General features: G+C 33.4%; 1 protein-coding gene and 1 pseudogene across 1 annotated transcript; one reads left to right on the forward strand and one right to left on the reverse strand.

Moving 5' to 3' along the window:
- On the forward strand, positions 1,266-3,229 carry LOC104790958 (malate dehydrogenase, chloroplastic-like). Its single transcript, XM_010516756.2, has 2 exons — positions 1,266-1,520; positions 1,806-3,229. The coding sequence occupies exon 2, from the start codon at positions 1,816-1,818 to the stop codon at positions 3,037-3,039; it is 1,224 nt and encodes a 407-aa protein (XP_010515058.1). The 5' UTR covers positions 1,266-1,520; positions 1,806-1,815; the 3' UTR covers positions 3,040-3,229.
- Positions 11,807-13,628, reverse strand: LOC104790959 (annotated as a pseudogene).

The following is a 23,446-nucleotide window of genomic DNA, read 5'->3' on the forward strand; positions in this document are numbered from 1 at the left end:
GCTAAAACATGTTTCTGCTCTATTGTATTATGCAGCTGCTACCTCCTTTCTGCTCTGTTGTGATTTGAGGTTTACTCAGCTGCTAATGGAAGACTTGATCTCATGAGCTTAAAGCATGATTGGTTGAGCTATCACTTCTTGGATCTTCTCAATAAGATTCAAGGTTCAATACGTCACTTCATTCCATGTGACTTTACATTGAGCTGTCTTGGATGAGCTAGTATTCTCTGATTCTCTTCATGAGGAATCATTGCGTATGTGTCTGTAGCTGGTTACACATGCTCCAGCTTGGTCACTGCTTCTGTGTCTGAATATGTGTTTGTATCAGACTTGTTCACTACAACGTTCACTGTATTTGTTTCTATACTTTTGGTTGTGTCAGGTTTACTCATTGTTTCTTGATCATCTCCCTTGATTCTTATAACCAGCATTTGATTACTAGTTTGGCCTGAAATTACACACTATCAACAATTACAAAATAGAAAGAAAAATACTAGTAATCAAATGCTAGTTTGGCCAAACTAGTAATTAGCATTTAACTAGCATTTGATTTCAGGCCAAACTAGTAATCAAAATATCAAATGCTAGTAATCAATTTCGGCGATCAAATATTGTGTCCACAATGGTGCTAGTATTGGTGTCCATTGCTCTTGCGTGGGATAGTGGACTAGCCTAGTTAAATACTATCTCCTCGTCACCCAATAGAAAGACGATTTGGCTAATTTTGGAACCCAAATCAAATCAAATTGACGATTGTGGCATACTTGTGAATAAATAATCAACTAACCAAAATTACCAATAACGATAGTGAGTCGACCGATACCATCATGGCCGGTTATAGGATTACCGAGGCCTAAAGCATTTTTTATACATAGTATTTTATAAAATATATTAATTGTAAGCATATGAAACAAACAATTAAAAAAATAAAAAAAAACTACTGATTTGGAGGTTTGACCCCGTGACCTGGTACATTTTCTCATACAACATAACCAACTTAGCTAAGAATTTGTTTATTTAAATAATCCAAACTATTTTTATATATTATGTGGCCTAAAGCAGATGCTTTGCTGCTTTAGGGGTGGGCCGGGCCTGGACACCATAGACGTCCAAAGTATCATCAAACTAGGAAAAAAAGTAGTTGAGAGAAAAAGAGCATGTGGGGATAATAAATAACAAGGTTAACGCAGCGTTTTGGCTGTCAGTCGTCCGAACTCTACTACTAAAGGACACAGTCAAGTGACTGAATATCGTATATTCGTATCACGGAGACACCTCTTGGCGGATCCAACGAGACATCCAAAAGAAGCATCTACAATTTTTTTTTTTAATTACATTATATTTTTAATTTCTATTTTTTAAAAAATAAATAAATAAAAGATTGTTTCCTTCATCGTGTCACCTAATCCCATTTCTCTTCTTCTTCTTTTTCACTGAGCTCTACAGCGAACAGAGCAAATTCTTTAATCCTTCTCTCTCTCTGGCGTTTTGGTTTTTCAGATCAAGAAGCCTTCTCCAAGGTTAGTTTCTTTCTCAATTCGTTTTCGTTTTTAATATAAAGATTTGATTTTTAGAACTGGGTTAATCCATTCTCTGATTCTTACGATTTGTTCCTCTGAATCTTTTGTTCGTATAAGTTGCTGAGTTCTCCTTTAGAGATGTCTCAATTCGATCTGGTTTACGTCTCTCTTCGATTAGGGTTTCGATTTATTTGCTTGAATTCGCTTATAGATAGATCTGTCTCCCCTGTAAATATGTTAATTAGGTATGAACAAGTTTTTTTTATTTATCTTTTGTGAAAACAGAACAAAAACAATGGCAGCAGCAGCAGCAACATCAGCTTCTTTGTTTTCAATTGGATCTTCTTACTCCTCTAAAGCCAGCTCCTTTACACCACAGTCTAGGGCACAAGCTGTGAACTTTAACTCAATCCCTAGTTTCACTGGTCTTAGATCAACCTCACTCATCTCTGGATCTGATTCTTCTTCTTCCTTGACCAAGACTCTTCGCGGTTCTGTGACCAAAGCTCAAACCTCTGACAGGAAGCCTTACGGATTCAATATCAATGCTTCTTACAAAGTAGCTGTCCTTGGTGCTGCTGGTGGTATTGGTCAGCCTTTGTCACTTCTCATCAAGATGTCTCCGTTGGTCTCAACCCTTCATCTTTACGATATCGCTAATGTTAAAGGTGTTGCTGCTGATTTGAGTCACTGTAACACTCCTTCTCAAGTTCGTGATTTCACTGGACCTTCTGAGTTAGCTGATTGTTTGAAAGATGTCAACGTTGTGGTTATCCCTGCTGGTGTACCTAGGAAACCTGGTATGACCCGTGATGATCTTTTCAACATCAATGCTGGTATTGTGAAATCTCTGGTTGAGGCTGTTGCTGATAACTGTCCTAATGCTTTCATCCATATTATTAGTAACCCTGTTAACTCCACGGTACCCATTGCTGCTGAAGTCTTGAAAAAGAAAGGTGTTTATGATCCTAAGAAGCTCTTTGGTGTCACTACCTTGGATGTTGTGAGGGCTAACACTTTTGTTTCTCAGAAAAAGAACCTTAAGCTTATAGATGTGGATGTTCCTGTTATCGGTGGACATGCTGGAATCACCATTTTGCCTCTTCTTTCAAAAACCAAGCCCTCTGCCAACTTTACCGATGAAGAAATCCAGCAGCTGACTGTTAGGATTCAGAACGCTGGAACTGAGGTCGTGGATGCTAAGGCAGGTGCAGGTTCAGCTACTTTGTCAATGGCATATGCTGCTGCAAGATTTGTCGAGTCGTCTCTCCGTGCTCTTGATGGAGACGGAGATGTCTACGAGTGTTCGTATGTGGAGTCGACTCTTACTGATCTTCCTTTCTTTGCATCACGGATCAAGCTTGGGAAGAATGGACTTGAAGCTGTGATTGAGTCAGACCTTCAGGGATTGACTGAGTACGAGCAGAAAGCACTAGAAGCTCTTAAACCAGAACTGAAAGCTAGCATTGAGAAGGGTGTCGCATTTGCAAACAAACCAGCTGCCGCTGCAGCTAACTAGATCTGTTGTGATTTCACTGGAAAAATAGAAAACATTCTTCGAAGAAGCTGATAAAAACATTGGTCTTCTGATCATTTCGAGATTTGTTTTGTTTTTCATATTTCTTGCATCGGCGAGACATTTTCTTGTTGTAGAATAAAGAATGTATTAGCATCAGTTTGAGCATTTTGATACATGGCACTGAAGCAGATTTTATAAATTCATCCATCACCAAAAAATCATTACCGGAGCTAGGCTCACTTTTAAGTAATACAAACATAAAATATAGAATAAATAAAAGAGTTTAAAAGATACGAAGCAATACTAAGGTCGTATAATTTTATTTAGTGTAGTACCTGTTGTAAAACAGGGATGGTGGATTTCCATACATATCCATAGATTTTCATACACGGTTCATGTACGTCCAAGTCTATAAGACCTACCAGCCACCTCCTTTTAGTTTAAGTCGGTTTAGTAGTTTTAATGTATTTGGGCTTTGTCCCTTCCTATATATATGTAACATTCGATTGAATTAATAAGAATAAGAAGAGAAAACCTCCTTCGAGTTTCTCTAAGTTTACAACACGTTATCAACACGAGTTTGCCCTAAACTCCAACTGAGAAAAATCCCTAAACCCTAAAACTGCCGCCGCACAAAACCTCTGTTCGTTCAAGCTCGGCGATCGGTTCCAGTCCGTGATCAATCCCTGTTCGTGGTCAGTTCCTGTTCGTGGTTAGTTCCTGTTCGGAGATCTGTTCGTGTTCGTGAGCAACCTGTGTTCGTGGTCGGTTCTTCTTTGTGTCTAGGCCGAGGTTCGTGATCAAGCTAAAAGTAAATCCGAGGTCTTTAGCTCACGGATGAATTCCAGTCAACCTCCAAACGGTGGAAAGTAAAATAATCAAACCTTCTTAAGAACATATAAATCGAACCTGGTCCTTAAATCAAATGGAACCCTAAAATCTATAAGTAAACAATCAACAAACAAAAACCCTAAGTTTTGAAACCCTAAAACTTTAAAATCCGATTGTTGTGGTTTAGGATTGCTTAGATTGTTTGCAATTAAATCTGATTATGATATGTTTAAAATCTGGTTGATATTGATTGTTTGCTTGTTGCATGAAAACCTTAGAACTAGAAACCCAAAATCGAAAAGAGAAAAATATTAATCTGTTTGTTCTAAGTTTTAAATCCGATTGTTCTTGATTGTTTGTTTAAAATCAAAACCCTAAAATTAAATCTTAAAATCGGAAATCCTAGAGAATTTTATCTCCTTAAAATTTTGTCATTATCCTGTTTAAAAGAAAAAAGAAAATTTCTAAAACCTGAAATTGTGTGCATATTTCATGTTCATACTAGAATTTATCTAGGAATGTTTTTCATGCATAACAACCACGAAAATTATGGATAAAGGCATGGCATGTTTCGGTCTCAAATACAGCATGACCTAAAGTTTAAATTGATGGCATGTTTCGGTCTCATATACCGCATGGCCTAAGAGTAAAATAAATGCATGTTTCGGTCTTAAATACCGCATGCTAATGATCGGATGCATGTTTTGTATTGCGTAAATAGCAAAGCTCAACAATCTCCAATATTCTGCCCTTAACGTTTCTGGAGACAACTATCTCCAATGGACATTGGACACTAAGATCAACCTGAAATCAAAGGATCTTTGCGAATGCATCGAGGAAAATAATGAATGCACTGAGAAGAATAAATATAAGGCAATATTACATATACGCCGTCATCTTGCTGAGAGTCTCAAGAACCAGTACCTTACCATAGAAGATCCTCTTGAGCTTTGGACAGAGTTGAAAAACAGATATGGACACCAAAAGATGGTGCTCCTACCAAAGGCTCAATTTGATTGGAAAAACCTAAGGATCCAGGATTTTAAATCCATGGATGAGTATAATTCAGAGCTATTTAAGATAGTCTTTATATTGAAATTATGTGGTAAGGAGGTTACTGAGGAGGACTTGCTAGAGAAGACATTCTCTACCTTTCACACTATTAACATACTTCTTCAGCAACAGTATCGTGAAAAGGGTTTTAAGACATTATGCAAACCTCATCTCTTGTTTGCTACTTGCTGAGCAAAACAATGAGCTATTATTGATGAACAATGCAGTGAGGCCTCCTGGATCTACCCCCTTACCAGAGGCTCACAAGGTTGACATAACTAAGAAAGAGCATAAAGAGCCCAAGAAGACCAAAGAGTCTAACTACGTTCATAGAGATAAGCATCATGGTCGTGGCCGTGGTGGAAAAGGACGTGGTGGTTATGTCCATGGGAACCGGTCCGACTTCGGTCGTGGCCGTGGTAGAGGCCGCGGAATATTCAAACCGCAACATAAGGCTAAATCGGTTTTTCACCGATGTGGAATGTCGAATCATTGGGCCAAGACATGCAGGACACTTAAGCATCTCATTGATCTCTATCAAGAGAGTTTGAAAAAGGATCCAGAAGCTAACTTGGTTCATCTCAATGGTGAAGGAGATTTCGACCATGAGAATGATGACCAATTGGATTATGAAACTTCTGATTGCCTAAAAGATGATAATTAAACATTGGTTGTTTTTATTTATTTAATTCTCTATGTTTTATGACTTTGGATTTTATTGAATTATAGTTTTGGTTTAAATTCAATTATTTTATTTCCTTCTATATATATTTGTTTGTTTTATTCTTTATGTCTAAAACATGATTCTTGTCCATATTAAAATATGGCTGAGGACAAGAACAATGCCAATATTAGCAATTGCGGGTATAGCAAGCCTAATTGAAGACTACGACTAGGCTCATATTTTATTACCTAATGGCACATATTTTGAAATAAGTGATGCACTATATTCACCCAGCTCAAAGAGAAGCTTATTGAGTTTTAAAAACATTCGTTTGAATGGTCTATATGTTTAAACTAAGGGTGAAGGAAACCAAGAGTTCCTACATATTACTGAATCACCCAAGGATCTAAGAAGATCATAGATACCATACCCGCACTAGCCACTGGTTTATAGGATGCTAAGATTAATATGATAGAGGCTAATTTGGCAATGAATAAAATGTTCAATGAACAATTCACTTTATGGCATGACCGGCTTGGCCATCCGGGTTCTAACATGATGCGTAAGCTGATAATAAACTCAAAAGGGCACACTCTAAAAGAGAGAAGAGTTGTTCCTAAGAATCTCACGTGTGTAGCATGTGCACAAGGAAAACTCATTATAAGGACATCACTAGTAAAAGTCACTAAAGAGACTTTAAAATTTCTGGAAAGAATACAAGGGGATATATGTGGAACGTTTAGATATTTTATGGTCATCCACCTTGTGGGACGTTTAGATATTTTATGGTCCTTATCGACGCATCAATTAGATGGTCGCATGTTTGTCTATTATCAACTAGAAACCTTGCGTTTGCTAGATTGTTAGCCCAACTCATACGACTAAGAGCACACTTTCCAGATTTTCCACTTAAGACTATACGTCTAGACAATGCTGGTGAATTTACATCCCAAGCGTTTAATGAATATTGTATGTCCATGGGGGTGAGTGTGGAACATCCTGTGGCACATGTCCTTACACAAAATGGATTATCTGAATCTTTCATTAAACAGATCCAATTAATTGCTCGACCATTACTCATAAGGTCGCAGCTTCATGTGTCTGCTTGGGGACACGCAGTATTACATGCAGCTGAGCTTATACGCATCATGCCATCTAGTGAACATAAATATTCACCATCCCAATTATTAACGGGTCATGAGCTAGACATATCCCATCTAAAGACATACAGGTGTGTTGTATATGTACCGATTGCACCATCACAGAGAACTAAGATGGGACCTCAAAGGAGGATGAGAATATATGTTGGATATGATTCTCCCACCATTATTAAGTATCTAGAGCCAACTACAGGTGATTTATTTAAGGCTAGATACGCGGATTGCCAGTTTGATGAAACCGACTTTACTAAATTGGGTGGAGAGACAAACAAGCTGGTTAAAGAAATTTCATGGAATCAAACATCCTTAAATTGGCAAGATCCTCAGACTCTAGCATGTGAGGCAGAGGTCCTAAAGATTATACATTTGCAAAAGCTAGCTAATCAATTGCCAGATTCCTTTGCTGATCCTAAGAGAGTAATAAAATCGTACATACCAGCTTGTAATGCACCAGTATGTATTGATGTTCAAAAGGAACACAATAATCAAGTTGCTACAGAGTCTAAGGCCCGTTTGAAACGTGGTAGACCAATTGGTTCCTAAGATAAGAACCCTCGGAAATCTAAGAAAGGTGCAAATCAAACCGAGGTTAAGGAAATTACAGACATGGCCGCGGCAAATCCTAAGGTACCAAATGAGGTTTGGGACGCTGAACCTCAAGGTCCTGATGGTATTGATAATAATGAGATCTCAATAAATTATATCATGTCTGGAATTCAATGGATCCGGAAAGATGTCGACATCGATGAAATATTTGCATACAAGGTAGCACTTGAAATAAATGTGGATCATGAACCCACGTCTATATTAGAGTGCACTCAAAGTAAAGATTGGTTAAAATGGAAAGAAGAGACTGACGTGGAGTTAAGTTCATTAAAGAAAAGGAATGTGTTTGGTCCGATCTTAAGGACACTTTTCAATATAAAGCCAGTTGGACATAAGTGGGTCTTTGTAAGAAAGAGAAATGAGAATAATGAAATCGTGCGATATAAGGCACGACTTGTAGCACAAGGATTCTCTCAAAGACCCGAAATAGATTATGAGGAGACATACTCCCCTGTGATGGATGCAACGACTTTTAGATTTCTAATAAGTCTGGCTATAAGAGAAAAACTGGATTTGAGGTTAATGGATGTTGTGACCGCATATTTATATGTTCCACTGGATAATGAGATTTATATGAGATTACCAGAGGGTATTGAGATCAAAGATAAGAGCGGTTCTCGAGAACAATATTGCATAAGGCTAAACAAATCCCTTTATGGACTGAAACAAAGTGGGCGTATGTGGTACAATAGACTAAGTGAGTACCTAGCTAAAGAAGGCTATAAGAATGATCCCATCAGTCCATATATTTTTATAAAGAAGTTTGCAAACAAAGGGTTTGTAATCATAGCAGTATATGTGGATGATTTGAATATCCTAGGAACCTCTGGGAAAATCGCCCAAACAGCCGAATATCTAAAGAATACCTCTGTGGATGAAAGACCTAGGCAAGACTACATTCTGTTTGGGATTGCAGCTTGAGTACATAAATGATGGAATCCTTGTGCATCAAATGGCATATACTGAAAAGATACTCAATAGGTTTAATATGGACCAAGCTCACCCATTGCCTAGCCCAATGGTTGTGAGGAGTTTAAATTTGGATAATGATCCATTTGGTCCAAGGAAGGACGATGAAGAAGTTCTCGGTCTTGAAGTGCCATACCTCAGTGCTATAGGAGCGTTAATGTTCTTGGCTAGCCAAACTAGACCAGACATATGTTTTGCCGTGAACCTCCTAGCAAGATTTAGTTCTTGTTTGACCCAAAGGCAGTGGAACGGTATCAAACATGTGTTGCGTTACCTAAAAGGGACGCTTGATTTGGGTTTATATTATACTAACTATAACAAAGAATGTTTAGTTGGTTTTGCTGATGCAGGTTACCTATTGGATCCACATAATGCTAGGTCTCAAACTGGCTATGTGTTTACACACGGTGGTACAACTATTTCGTGGCGTTCTATGAAGCAAACCATTGCGGCCACATCATCTAATCATGCGGAAATCTTAGCTATGCATGAAGCCAGCTGTGAGTGTGTATGGTTGAGGTTGATGACTCAACATATCAGGACAGATTGTGGCATGGCCGACGATAAGGAATCAACGGTTATCTATGAAGACAATACGGTCTGCATCGCACAGCTCAAGGAAGGATATATCAAGGGAGATCGGACGAAGCACATTTTACTGAAGTTCTTCTTCACACATGAACTACAAAAGGCCGGAGAAGTTCAAGTGGTACAAGTTCCGTCTTGCGACAATTCAACCGATCTCTTCACCAAGTCATTACCGACATCGACATTCAAGAAGCTCACACACCAGATTGGAATGCGGAGGCTTAAGGACTTTTAGGGATGCTTGGAACATGGGGAGTAATGCGTGCTGTACTCTTTTTCCTTCACCATGGTTTTGTCCCAATGGGTTTTCCTGGTAAGGTTTTAATGAGACAGCACCCCCAAGCGCATTACAGAGATCCCTTAGCATTTGCACAGTTATGTCATCTAAGGGGGAGTGTTGTAAAACACGGATGGTGGATTTCCATAACCTACCCATACACGGCCCATACACGGCCCATACACGGCCCATGTACGTCCAAGCCCATAAGGCCCATCTGCCACCTTCTCTTAGTCTAAGTCGGTTTAGTAGTCCTAATGTATTTGAGCTTTGTCCCTTCCTATATATATATAACATTCGATTGGATTAATAAGAATAAGAATTGGTATATAAATCTTATGGACTTGGACGTAAATGGGCCGTGTATGGACCGTGTACTCTAAGTTTACAACAATAACATGAATATTTACTATTTATATATAAAAGAAAAAAAAATTGGTGCATAAAAAGGTCTTCAAATTTTATAAATCCTTGAAAAGGAGGTGTTGAGTTAATTAGCGTTTTGGGCAAAGGAACCAACAGTCTCTGACATTTTGTATATTATCAATGGCTAGATTGTGGGTGCAGACCAAATAATTTTTTTTTCCTGGTTTGCATGGTGGGTGTCCTGTCCTTTCTCCTGTGAACGGATTTGTCAATGGCTTGTCATCTTTAAGTAAACCTATATATGAAAAAAAAAAAACCATTTCAAAAATACTATGGAGGATAATATATATACAACATTGGTAATTAATGATGGGCAAAACGCCGAAACGTAAACTATTTACAAATGACATACATTCATGAAGATTAGCAAGTGAAACGAGGATGAGGATGAGAAAATTTAAGCACCGGTCAACATTTATAACACAAATTCTAATATAATAATAAAAATTATAATTGTTCTGTAAAGTTATTTTGTTTGAGAGAATATTTATTTTCATTGTTCTGTAAATCTATTAATCTTTTTAAATATTAATTATTTTATAATATTATAGTATTTTATTTTTGACGTATATTACAGTTTTATATTGTTTGTTTGTTGAATTTGCATCATTATTTTGTGAAATATGAAGTAGTAATTTTAATTTTATTATTGTGAAAAAATAAAAATTATTAATTTATTATCTATATAAATTTAGTTTTACCAACCTGCCAATGTAGAATTTAAAACACACATTTTTTTTTATAGATTGAGTAATATATCTTTGTTTTAAAAAATTCAAATCACAACATATGCAGAAAAAATTCTGCATTTTATTATTCATAAGTATTATATGAAAATTCCAAACAATTTGTAAATAAAAGAAAATAAAGATGATAGGAGAATCATAATTTGAAATCTTAACAAAATCTTTAGAATTTAATTATTAAAAATAATTATATTGTGTACTTCAATATAAAATTTTAGTTTTTGAAATTCTGATTGGTTTATATTTTTAAAAAATATATTTAGTAATTTTGTCTATAATTTATTAGAGAGAGAAAATATATTTTTTTCATTTTCTAGATTTTTATATTTGATCTGTCATCGTTTTTTTTTAATTAATTATTTTTATTTAATTAATTAACTAAGCTTAATTAAGTTTTTCTAATGGCAATTGAATGTAATTTTTTACACATTTTAATGTTAGTTTCATATTTGTATTTCTCAATTAATATAGTAGGATTGATTATAAAGCCTTCTGTTATCATAAACTATTTTTGTTATTTATTTTAATATAATAATATAGTTTGATATCTTTGCTTGTTAATGAGCTGAATCAGTCTCTGTCCTGACCTTGGTTGTTCTCCATGTTTTCTCTTGTTTCGTTCACCCCAAATCGTGTACATGATTGTCTGAAACACATAGCGCACTAGCTATATAGCTGAATCTTGTTTTGTGAATTGTCTGCTAGCAGCTCCAAAATTTTGTCGCAGACGGTAGTGCAGTTTGTGTCTAGAAGATTTCTAGTTATAGATTTAAGAGTCTCCCAAATTTCTCAGAACACTTACATGCAAAAAGAGGTGGTTTCGAGATTCTTGACATAGGACGCAAGAGCTATTTGATATCGTATTCTATATATCAGATGCTATATAGAAGTCTCCAACTATTTTTGTAGGGTGATCCCAAAAAATCTGTTTTTAAATGGGTAGTTTTGTTTTATTCATCATATTCTAGAAAATTGATGTTGAAGAGATAAGTACTCGTTTGCAAAAAAAAAAAAAAAAAAGAAAAGAAAGAAATTAGTTACTCATTTTCGAGAATCTCCAAATGATCAATATTTGAAAACTTACCACTATTCGGCATTTTTAACCATTCGTTTTGATTTACGGTCGTTATATATATTCTACATAAGTTATGTAAATATTATCATTTTGTTAAAGGAAGCTTGTAACATTTTGACATTCCGAGCTTCATTCCAGAAAAAGACAGATGCATCAAGCAAGACCACGTGCTTTCTCTCATAAAAGCTTTTGAAAAGAACTTTGCACAAATAAGCAAATACATGTTTGACAAAAAAAAAAAAAAAGCAAATAGATTAAGCGTACGTAAAACACATCATCACCATACAAACTGTGTGACATTATTGCAATCAACATATAAGTTATGATCTTGTTTCATAAAATAAAGAATGTATTAAGCCTGAAGATCTGATCTGAGACATGACATTGAAGCAAACCTTTTGAAACATCACCAAAAGTCATTACAAGAGCAAGAACCGCTTTTAAAATGATGAAATCGGGAACGGTCTCTAACGATCACGACACGATCATAAACATCAGATACAAACTTTGCAAAATTATGGCAATCTACACAAGTTCTAAGATTCTTGGTCACTCTAATGGTTGTTCCTGGTGGAGTCACCAGGATTCCAAAGGCAATAGCTAGCTTCTCGCTATGGTATGTCAACGCGTATCCCTTTGCTTCTTCTGAATCAAGATTGTGCAGTTCCGATGTGATCTCCGTCCACGTAACCCGCAATCTTCAGCTGCTGATTGATTTCCGCAAGCTTTTTATATATTTCTTCCTTGCGCGGATGCGAGACATCGTCTACTATAAACTCATGAACGTTTCCTTGTAGCTCGATCGCGCTGCATCCTGGTTTGGTCTGGATTCTTTTCTCCTTCATCAACGACCTCAACTCAGTCACTCTCTCCCATTTCCCAGCCGAAGAGTATGTGTTGAGTAACAGAACGTAATCTCCAGCTTCTTCGGCTTTGAGTTCAATAAGATGAGAGATCACACGTTCCCCAAGTTCCACATTTCCATGAACTCTACAAGCCCCGAGCAGCGTACGCCAAATGGTGGAGTCAGGTTTCACCTCCATTGACTTTATGAGACTGTAGGCTTTATCAAGTAGACGAGCACGTCCCAAGAGGTCAACAATGCAACCATAGTGATGTACATTTGGCTTTACCTTAAACTCACCGCTCCTCATTCTATCGAAAAACATCATTCCTTCATCGACCAAACCGGAGTGGCTACACGCAGACAACAAACCCGTGAGTGTCTGTTCCTCTGGAGAGATTCCAAACTTCAACATTTCGTTGAACACTTCAATGGCTTCTTTCCCGAATCCGTTCATGGCTAAACCCGAGATCATAGCTGTCCACGAGACAACGTTTCTTTCACGCATTCGATTAAAGACTTCGTAAGCCTTATCCATAGACCCGCAACGTGAGTACATCGAAACCAGAGTGTTGCTCAGATTCAAAGCACGTCCAAGTCCGTTTTCATCGATAAAAGCATGAACTTGTTTACCAAAATCCAACGCTCCTAAGTTAGCGCAAGCTTGTAAAGCCAGCAAGCATGTTACACCGTCAGGTTTTACACAACCATCGACCTCGTTCTTCATCTTATCAAACAAAACAAGAACCTCTCGTGTACGTTTGTTCCGTAGATAACACGAAACCAACACGTTCCAAGACACGGTATCTCTGTGGGGAATTTCGTCGAACACTTTACATGCATCAGTGCTGTTTTCAGAAATTGAGTAAAGATCCATCAGAGTCGTCTAGAGAAGACTATCCGAGAGAAACCCATCACTGTAAATCTTCCCGTGAATCTGCAAACCGCCGATTAATTCATTTGATTTGATGCAACACTTGAGAGCAAAAGAAGACGAGAGTGGGTTAGCTGGGAGAGAGCTGTTTCGTCTGAGAGCTCTGAACAAGCGGAACCCTTCGCTTGGTGTTTGGCTGAGAGAGAAAGCTCTGATCATGGTGTTGCTGTGAGAGAGAGTTAGGTTCAATCTCTGGGAGTAAACTCGGCATGAGTAATTGATGTCACGAGGAACGAGAGAGAGAGCGAGACGAGAGAGGAAACGGTTGAAAACGTCGGAGTTTCTGATTATGGAAGTGCGGAGTAAGAAGGCGTGAATCTGCCGGAGATGGAGTTTTCCGGTGGAAGATCCGATCAGAGAGATAAGGTGATCGTCGCTGCTACTTATCGACTTCAACATAGTTAACATGTATACCCCAAACGAGTAAAGAATCAGATTTGTGTTTGATGTAACCATTTTAAATTAACTATGGTTTAATTTGAGAAAACTTCAATAATTTTGTTTTTAAAAGAAACTATAACAAATTGTTTTGATAGCTTTTGGTTTTATATGATAAATATGTTTAGTAAAATAAATAAATAACTTCACTTCAAATTTTGTGGAAATCCATCCTTAATATTTTTTTTATCACTTTAATAATTATTACATAACTAGATAATGATCCGCGCTGGTAGCGCGGTAGAATAACCAATTTAATTACTTTTGTTGATTATTATGATTATAACTATTACTATAATTATTTGACATCTTATATAATATAGTATTGTATGGTGTGTTTTGAATCCTATAATAGTAATTGTTTTTTCAATATAAAGATTAGTACATATGATTGAAGCTGTATATATTAGAATTAACATGTAATGTAGTTACTTACTTATAGGGTTATTTTGTATTATTTTCATCGGCCATCACCTAATTTTTCACAAAGTGCAAAATAGATTTAATTAAAGTTGCCAATAAATATAATTTTTTCATTATGTTTAGCCCATTGTCAAGGTCCCGGTCCAAGATCCATCCTTCATGTTTTTGTCAATTAAGATTTTTTTTTCGTTTGTTTCTTTTCCAGCAAAACAAACATAATAATTTTTTGTTCTTCTTCTCTCTGCAATTCGACGAAATCTCACCTTCATATTTCTAATCATCGATTTCTTTTTCGAAAAGTCCAACCTGAAATATGCGAGAATCAACCCGTCGCTGTTGGGTCATGAGAGATTGCAAGATGGATTCTTAATCGAGGTATGTTTAGGATCAGTAATTAGGTCAAGTTAGTTTATTATTTGGGCATAATTAGTAGACAATCCTCTTACTGATGTAATATTTGAAAGAATTAGTTTAAAGATGTTCAGTACGAATTGAGCTTCAATCTGTAATTTCGTTTTTTTATTTTCAATTGGAAATCTTTCAAATTGATACGAACTGTATTAATCGATGTCTGATTCTAAGAAATTGCTAGAGATTGAGTATATTGTAGTTTTATTATTGTATAATCGCAATGTATACATTAAATTAGCTCTACAAATGCAACCAAGAAAGTAAATATTAGAATCATATTTGTTTTTGGGGTTTTCTAGTTTCTTGTAATGATGACATATGCGGTTTGGGTTTTGGTGTGTTGGTACTTCACAGCTCTACAAAAGGAGCTTTAAACATATGATTTTATCTTCTATGATATGGTGACTAGTAAGGAGACATTGAAAAACATAAGAAATCGTATTGCAGCCAATAAGATCAAGACCTCAAGAGTTCTTGTTCAAGGGGTTTCAATATTGTCGGGTCAATATTTTTAAGAAGGTAACTTCTTATCTATATTCTTTATTTCTGGTTTTCTTGCTTGTGTTTTTAGCATTATAATTAGGTTATTGTTCTTAAACTAAGTTAAACTTAAACAGAAGAAAATATTAAATTCCCAAAAATCAACTTAAAGAGAAGCAAACATAAACCCATAAATCTCTTAAAATACAAACCTTGAATTATTTTTGAAACCTTGAAAGTTTGAAAGTCCTAGGTTGTAGAGTTTAATTACATAGAAAGTGGTTTATTGAAAAAAAAAAAAAAAACTAATGAAAGCCAAACATAACTAAAGCCTTATTCTACCACTTGATTCAAGTCATAGATTCAGTATCCTACATATTCTGAATCTTTGCTATCTCCATTTTCCTTCTCGTAAGGGAGATCCTCATTTTGTTTTCCACTTTCTGCTTTCACACTCTTCACTCCCTTCTTCTCCTTAACTTTTTCCAGTTTGATTGCCTTCACACTCATCAGCTTGTCGTCTTTTTTTTTTCCAACGTGATTGACTTCCCGAAAATCTTCTTGTTGGTTGAGTATCCTTCATTGCTTTCTCTATCTCTCTTTGATGATGGAGTACCAAAATCAGAAGCAGATGCTTCACTGCTATTGGTAAGCATGTAATCCTGAATTTGAACATTAAACAAATTAAATTCACTTTGCACTTTATCCAAAAAAGTATAAAATTTATCATATAGATGTATATAAATAATATTAAAGAAATAACTATCTGATCACCAGAAATGATTTGAGATGGGTTGTCTTGTCCTTCTGAATCATCAAGTTCATCTAACTTCACCACATATGTGATTGGAGCTGCATTAATGGCAACACTTACGATATATTAGTATCTCTATGATTAATCTTATAACACTACGGCTAGCAAATTGTACTTACATCAGCATCATAAACCCAAAGTAGGTCATGTGCAAATTAATCTTACAACACTACGGCCACCATGATGTTTTGAAATTCGGGCAATGCGAGGTAAAGATCATCAGAAATGAGACACATGGGGTTACATGAGTGTTTTTCACAAAGCCCATCTTAAACGAATGGTTAGTAACCCTGAACTGGCCTCTCACCTGAGTTGTTCGAATTTTTCAATGACCCTCCACTCACCTTTTGTTACCTGCCTCTCAAACTTGCTCACAAGTCCTTTCTTGATGGAAGCATGAATCTTGGCGCCCTAGTTATGATAGTATAACAACTAACATAGTATTTAAAAAATTGTGTGTTTGATGGTGATTAAATTATAGAATAAACTATTATAATTTGTGTGTTTAAAACAAACTTACTTTGTGGACAGCTAACACCATCTCCAATGTTTCTCCAGATTAGGCAGTGTACTGGAAGCAGATGTGTAGGACCTTAACTTGAACTCGCCACATGCTTTTGTAAGGTTTGACATCATCAAGGTAAATCATAGCCATAAGACCATTCACTTTGAGATACTCTTTTGCTTAAAATAGTAGGATAGTTGGTTGCGTATTTGTGGTGATGGGTTGTAGAAAATTGCTAATAGTCTGTTCATATAGAGAATGAAGTAGCGTTTAGGTTACCTTTCACTTAAAGGGATAAGTGTTTAAGCTTATCATTAAGAAAATCATTCGAGATAAAAGATCTTACATGGAATCGGCAGCTACCAGTGTACTGCTTCCACGCATGTAGGACCTTAACCTGAACCCGCCAAGTGCTTTTGTACGGCTTGACATCAGCGAGGTAAGTCATTGCCATTAGACCATTCATTTTGAGTAACTCGATTGATGGAAATGATAAGATAGCTGTTTGCGGGTTTGCGTTGATGGTTTGTATTAAGCTGCTAATGGGCTGTTTATATAGTAAAGGTTTTATTCGCCTCTAAAACAGTTTGTTCCTATCATCAAAGAAAGAATAATTCGATAAAGAAGATCCTTTACAATATATTCTAGGAAAGATGCAAATTAGTCAACAACATATAAAATACTTTTGTCGTGTTAAATCATGTTAGTTCTTATATGAAATTCTTATGCTATATATCACTTGCGGTGTTCAATAGCATTATGATCATGTCAACAAAATATAAAATGCTTTTGTCGTATGGGCTGATCTTATCTTAATATTAATTGTTTGTAATTTGTAACTAAATACGATTTAATATAATAATTCATTTTTAATTGCTATTAATTAGAGTAACGATTTTCTGGTTAGAACTATTTAATAACAAGATTCTGTAATTATATTTATTATTAATATACAGTGGCATTTTACGTAATATCTTACACAAAGTAGGGTTATTTGTTTAAAGGGTTGCTTAAATAAGTATATAGAAATTAATCTATTTGTTATTACATAAACCGATATTTCATTATATATACTAGATTGGGAACTATGTAGATCATTATCGATTTCTTCCTCAGTTCTTCATATAATTTAGTATCCCTCTCAAAACATTTATAGATTTTCCCACTATCCAAACATCCTCTATATATTAACAGGAAATCATTTTTGGCCAAAAATCTGATGTGTCACTATTATTAGAGCTATAAAGCCAATTTGAGTTTTAACTCTTACCTTCCACATTATTTACATTAATTTGTCATCATGATGATTTAATTCCCAAAATTTTTTATTAAATTGTGCAAATCACAAAATCAATTTAATATTAATAACATCTTCATCATTAAGATTAATATATATATATATATATCAAAAATTAATATATAAATGATTCAATTGGTTATTGTTATCACATATATTTTTTAATTATCCAAATCATTACATTTGTAACTCAATATTTTTTATTTAAATATATGTTTGACAATGCTAAAAAAGCACTTGGACTTTTTAGTTGATCAAATATCTATATATACATTTTTGGAGACATTTATGAAATAAATCCTGAAGTTCACACTTATTTACAGGCATGCCATTTGTAATAAATATTTTTAATTTTAATTTATAAAATGAAATTAAAACCACGATTTTGTGCAGAACAAAATTCCTAAAATATCTCCTTAATTCATTACAATATTTAATGCTAACAATAAAACTGTATGTGCAAATCCCAAATTAATTTTTACGTCAATACATATTGTCCATTTTATCTGCAAAAAAAAAAGGAAAAATAAAAAAAATTATCATATTTCATAACTTATTTTTGAATCATATGTAAACAATTCTAAAACTAAGTTATTTTGAAGATAATGTATACTTGATTAGCATGATTTTTAGTACCATATTTTTTCGTTATTTGGATTTTGAAAAATGTGTATGTTGTACTTAAGCAAGGAAGAAAAATGGTGTTTGGATATCTAGCGGGATGAGTTTGGGTATTAATATAAATTAAAAATTATTTTATTTAACTGTTAGTAAATCATTAGTTCATTATTTTGTTAACACCATCGACGTTTGAATATTAGGTATATCTATTTAAGTTTATTAAATTACGATTATGTAAAATAAACAAACAGTACTACGGTATACCATATGTTATATTCTGAATTTAACAATTTAAACCAGTAAACCTAAATTTTTTAACCGGTAAACCTATATAATATATAGATATAAGGGGGATATATATTTAAAATTTACAAAACATTAGTCATATATATAGTTAATCTATTAAAAAAATTACATTGTTTTTACTTTTAAAAATATAGTCATGCGGTGTACCGCGGGTTAAGTATATCCCCCATTAATTTTTTTTTGTCGGCGAGTTGTTCTCTTCTTTAATCTTCCCTTCTTTTTTTTTTTTTTTCTTTTGTGTGGATGATATACTTCTTTATTACGTTACGTGTAAACATGTAAAATTTTAAAAAATCGATATTGAGAAAGAGAATCTTTTTTTAAAATTTTTTTTTTCAACGAGAATCTATTCTGTAGATCTTCGCAAACTCCCATTATACAATACTTTTTGCTGTGTAGATACCGCTTCGCAGAGGATGGGTTTTTGTTATGTAGTCAGACAGCAACAATCTGATGTATTCTCCACGCACATTTTCAGATAACATAGGCAAAAACATGCTCTGGTTCAAGTACAAACCGCAGTGAGGGCATCTAAAAAGAAGGTTAATATGTGCAAGAGCATCCTTCGTGCAGTTGGTTGTAACAAATTGTGTATCTTGATTGCAAGCAAGGCAAAACTCATAGTGTATATCCACATGATCAACTTCATCTTCATCTTTATCTTCATTTTTATCTTCATGCTCATCCTATTTAAATTTAATAAAATTTCTTGTAAAAAAATTGTATTCAAAGCTTTTTTATAAAACAAAGAGTTTTTTTAGTTAGTGAGTAGAGTTTATTTACATATATTTTTTCTTTGAAAAAACTAATTACGTATATACATCTAAAATTTATTACAAAAATCTAGTAATGTTAAATTTTCAACAATTACCATAGTTTTTGCCAAATATTCACCACTATCAATTATATTGCCAATTTTTTTAGAAAATATTCTTTCTTCAGTTCTTTTAATTGAAATATTATCCAAAAATATTTATTATGCCAAAATATTTTAAATTAAATCAATATCATCTTCATCCTCATCTTCATCTCCAGACTCATTCTCAGTCATCACAAATAGCCTCTTCATTCCAATCATATTGGATGAGGAGGAAGAAAGCTTGATTCACATCAAGATGGTGCTGTTGGGAAAAATGCTCGATCGTTCCCTGATAGCAATATCTACTACATTTACTCCCAAAATCTACTCTAAATACATACATGATTTGCTAAGATCTACTACATTTACTCCCAAAATCTACTACATGATTTTCACAAACATTTACTCCCAAAATCTACTACATTTACTACATTTGCTAACATCTACTAATAAATGCTTTTTATTTAACAGAAAATAAAGAATATATGTTTTAAAATTGTTGGGTGGTTTAAAATTGTTGGGTGGTTTTAGAGTGCGGTACGGATCAACTGTGGTATATGCGGTTTGCGGGACAAGTGCAGTTTATATAAAATAAGCGGTACACAATAAAATTTAATTGGTGAAAAAATTATTTACGATTTACAAGAAAATGTTTGAATGGTAAAAATGCAAGAAACAATACAAATTACAAATTATAGATAAAATTATCAAAGTATATCGTGAAACCCATTTTTTGTTTTTTTTTGTAAAAATGGTGATATATTACATATTATCTGTTTATATATAATTATCTTTTAATTTTGATTATAATAAAATAACTATATATAATTATATACTAAGTATATTTATCTATTTACAAATGAAATATATACTCTATTATTGTAATACAATCTTAATTAAGAAAATATAGATTAATTCAACTATTAGTACATAAGAAAATAGTATAAGAAAATTTTTATGATCTCATTGTGTATGTGATTTTTTAAAGATAAGTATAATATATACAGTATAACAAATATTTGTGAATTAAAAATAAATAAATTGATATTTCAATTGGCTAACTTTTTTATTTTCTTTAAATCTGTTTTTTCATAAAAACTCATTATTTTATAACTTATGAAAAATTAATGAATTAATTATTCTAATTGGTAAAATATGAAAACACAAAACCGCTAACTAATTGGTGAGTCATAACACAAGTGCGATCCATGAGTTAAATTGGTTCCTTCAAAAACGCAAACAGTTTTTTTTTCTCTTTCTTAAATAACGCAAATTACTTTGTTGGTATGTGAATGGTGTAAAATTTAGGCTGTGATTGGAGACCTATCTTTTGCGGAATTCATTTTTTCCTTCTGAAAAACGCACATGAAACACCAATCAACAATTTTGTTTAATAATTTTGTGGTTTGTACAGAAGGCAAAAAGTGTCGTACTGCGGTGTAAGTAGAAAATGGCTTTAGACCGCTTTTTCAGAATGAATCTGTTTTTAACCAGCGGTCCGATCAAATACGCAACAATTCTTTTTTTTAATAATTAAAATATACTGTATTATAGATGTTTTATTATTTCTTCCACAAATATATTTTTATCTAGCTAATATTTTTTCTATCCTGTCAAACAATATAACAATAATACTGTATTTTTTTTTTTAGTATTAGATAAACACTGAAAATATGTGATATTATGGTGTACTAATTTTTGTTAAAAACATGTTATAAGAATAATTATTTTCACCCTCAACATGTTATAATAAAATTATTCTCTCATTTTTTTCTAAACATTTTTCTCTTTCTTTTTTCTATTGGACAAAATCTATTGTACATCTTCATTAAAATTCATAATGGTATTTATAATTCAGAAATTAAAACTTTATTTGTTAATAAAAATATATAATTATACTAGTTATTAATAAAATAATATGAAATCCGCACCAAAAAATTTTTCACCAATCAAACATTATTTTGTACCGCTTATTTTAGAATAACCGCACTTGTCCCGCAAATATATTTGTCTCGCATGTACTGCAGTTTAACCGTACCGCACTATCAAATTTTTTGTCCCGCATAACTAAATCCGCGGTTACCATTCGGGCCCTTAGACCTTGATTGGAGTCACTACTAACGCGGATTTGAAAGAGCGTTATTAGGAAAGTTATATTATTCACCATTCATAAAAAATTTGGTTATTCGCGTTTTTTTAGGAAAGAGAATCAGAAACTGTTTGCGGTTTTTAAAACTGAATAATTAACTCATGGACCACTATTTTTTGGTCATTCACCTATTACCCAGCGTTTTCTTCTAAAAAACGCACATACAGCAGCAATATATTTTTTTAATATATAATTTATGTTGAGTGAAAGAAAGTTAACAATATTCATTAGTCTGAATTATTAAGAAAACCTCATGTATGATTTACTTTATTATTTTTTTCTAAGTTTCTAAATTTTTTTTATTAACACAAAGTAATAAAGTAATAAACCTCTCTCTCACTATTATTTCTCATTATATTATAGATAATGTTTTTGACTTATATAATTTCTTTATACAAAAAAATATTTATATATAACTCAAAAATTGTTTAAAAAAATATAATATAATTTATGATATTATTGTTAGTTAAACCAATTTGGAACTAAAGATTGATATTATGAATAGATTTGTAAATCAAAGAGCTTGATAATGGTATTTTATTGTGTTGTATTTTTTTTATGATTGAACTAGTAACTGATTCAATAATAAATATGTATATTAAAATTTAATTTTAAATAACTTTTGATATTTTAAATTCAGAAATTAATATATATATATATATATATATTTATTAATGCAAAAGAAATGAAAATATATACTTATATTAGTTATTAATAAAATAATATGAAATCCGCACTGCCAATTGTTTTTCATCAATCAAATATTATTTTGTACCGCTTATTTTGGAATACCGCACTTGTCCCGCAAATACTTTTATCTCGCACGTACCGCAGTTGAACCGTACCGCACTACCAATTTTTTTGTCTCACACTACTAAATCCGCGGTTACCATTCGGACCCTTAGTTTTGTGAAAACCACATTTCCAATTATGCACTTGATATGTCACCATTTATGGCAAAAGTATCAACTATGAATGGTTCATTCCCACGACATTTCAATCCCTCTAAACCATTATAAGAACCATATGAATCAATTCATACAATCAATTATCCGCAAAAACATCATAATACTATGTTACATATATACTCTGATTTGATGTGTCTCATAGTCACTTACAATTGTCATCTTTAGAACGAACCGGAGCTTCGGATTTTTATGTATGTATACTTGGTATATGCAAAAAATGCAACCCAAGTGTCTTAATTTGAAAAGAGAAAAAAAAAAAAGTATCTTAGATAAAAAACGGATAAGCGACCTTGAATGCACATGATTTTTTTTTTTCTTTTTTCAAACTGGACTGGTTAATTCAAACATGCAAACATTAGAAGGCGGTTTCATTTAATAACTGAGTTTTTTTAACAAAAGGCAAAAAAAGTCAAACTTATTAGGATGAAATAAAGGAACCTATAGAAGAATTTTCAACTTATTAAAAAGGCTGTATGCAACTTGGTTCATTTTTGCCTACTCTATTGTAGAAAAAAGAAGCAAATAATGTTATTTTAATATGTCACATAAATTCTCTTTCAACTAAAGTTCAACAAATTAATTACTATATTGACCAATTTGTTAATTAATTAATTCTTCGATCTGATTTAGGTGAAAAAAAAAATTTAGTAACATTTTAAAGTTAAAACCAAAAAGAAATCGTAACCAAAATTGACCAAAGACTAGACGAGCGCTTTTCCCGACTAGCCGTTTAACAGACGTTAATCTCACCAAGCTCCAACGCTCCGGTTCGTACTGATGCGGAAGCTAATTCCATACCTATACATTTTTTTTTTATTATAGATATTTTTATTAAAAAAACGCGCTCCCAAAAACATTTAATAATGTTTATCTGATTACATTCATTCAGACCGAACACGGAGAGACAAAAACAAACACAAATTGTAATAAGAGTTTTCTCGTATCGACAAAAAAAAAAAAAAA

This window comes from Camelina sativa, chromosome 6, assembly GCF_000633955.1.
Source record: "Camelina sativa cultivar DH55 chromosome 6, Cs, whole genome shotgun sequence".
Taxonomy (NCBI): Eukaryota; Viridiplantae; Streptophyta; class Magnoliopsida; order Brassicales; family Brassicaceae; genus Camelina; species Camelina sativa.

Bases quoted from the DNA above. Each gene is read 5' to 3' on its own strand.
- LOC104790958 (XM_010516756.2), top strand. From the start codon at position 1,816: ATGGCAGCAGCAGCAGCAACATCAGCTTCTTTGTTTTCAATTGGATCT.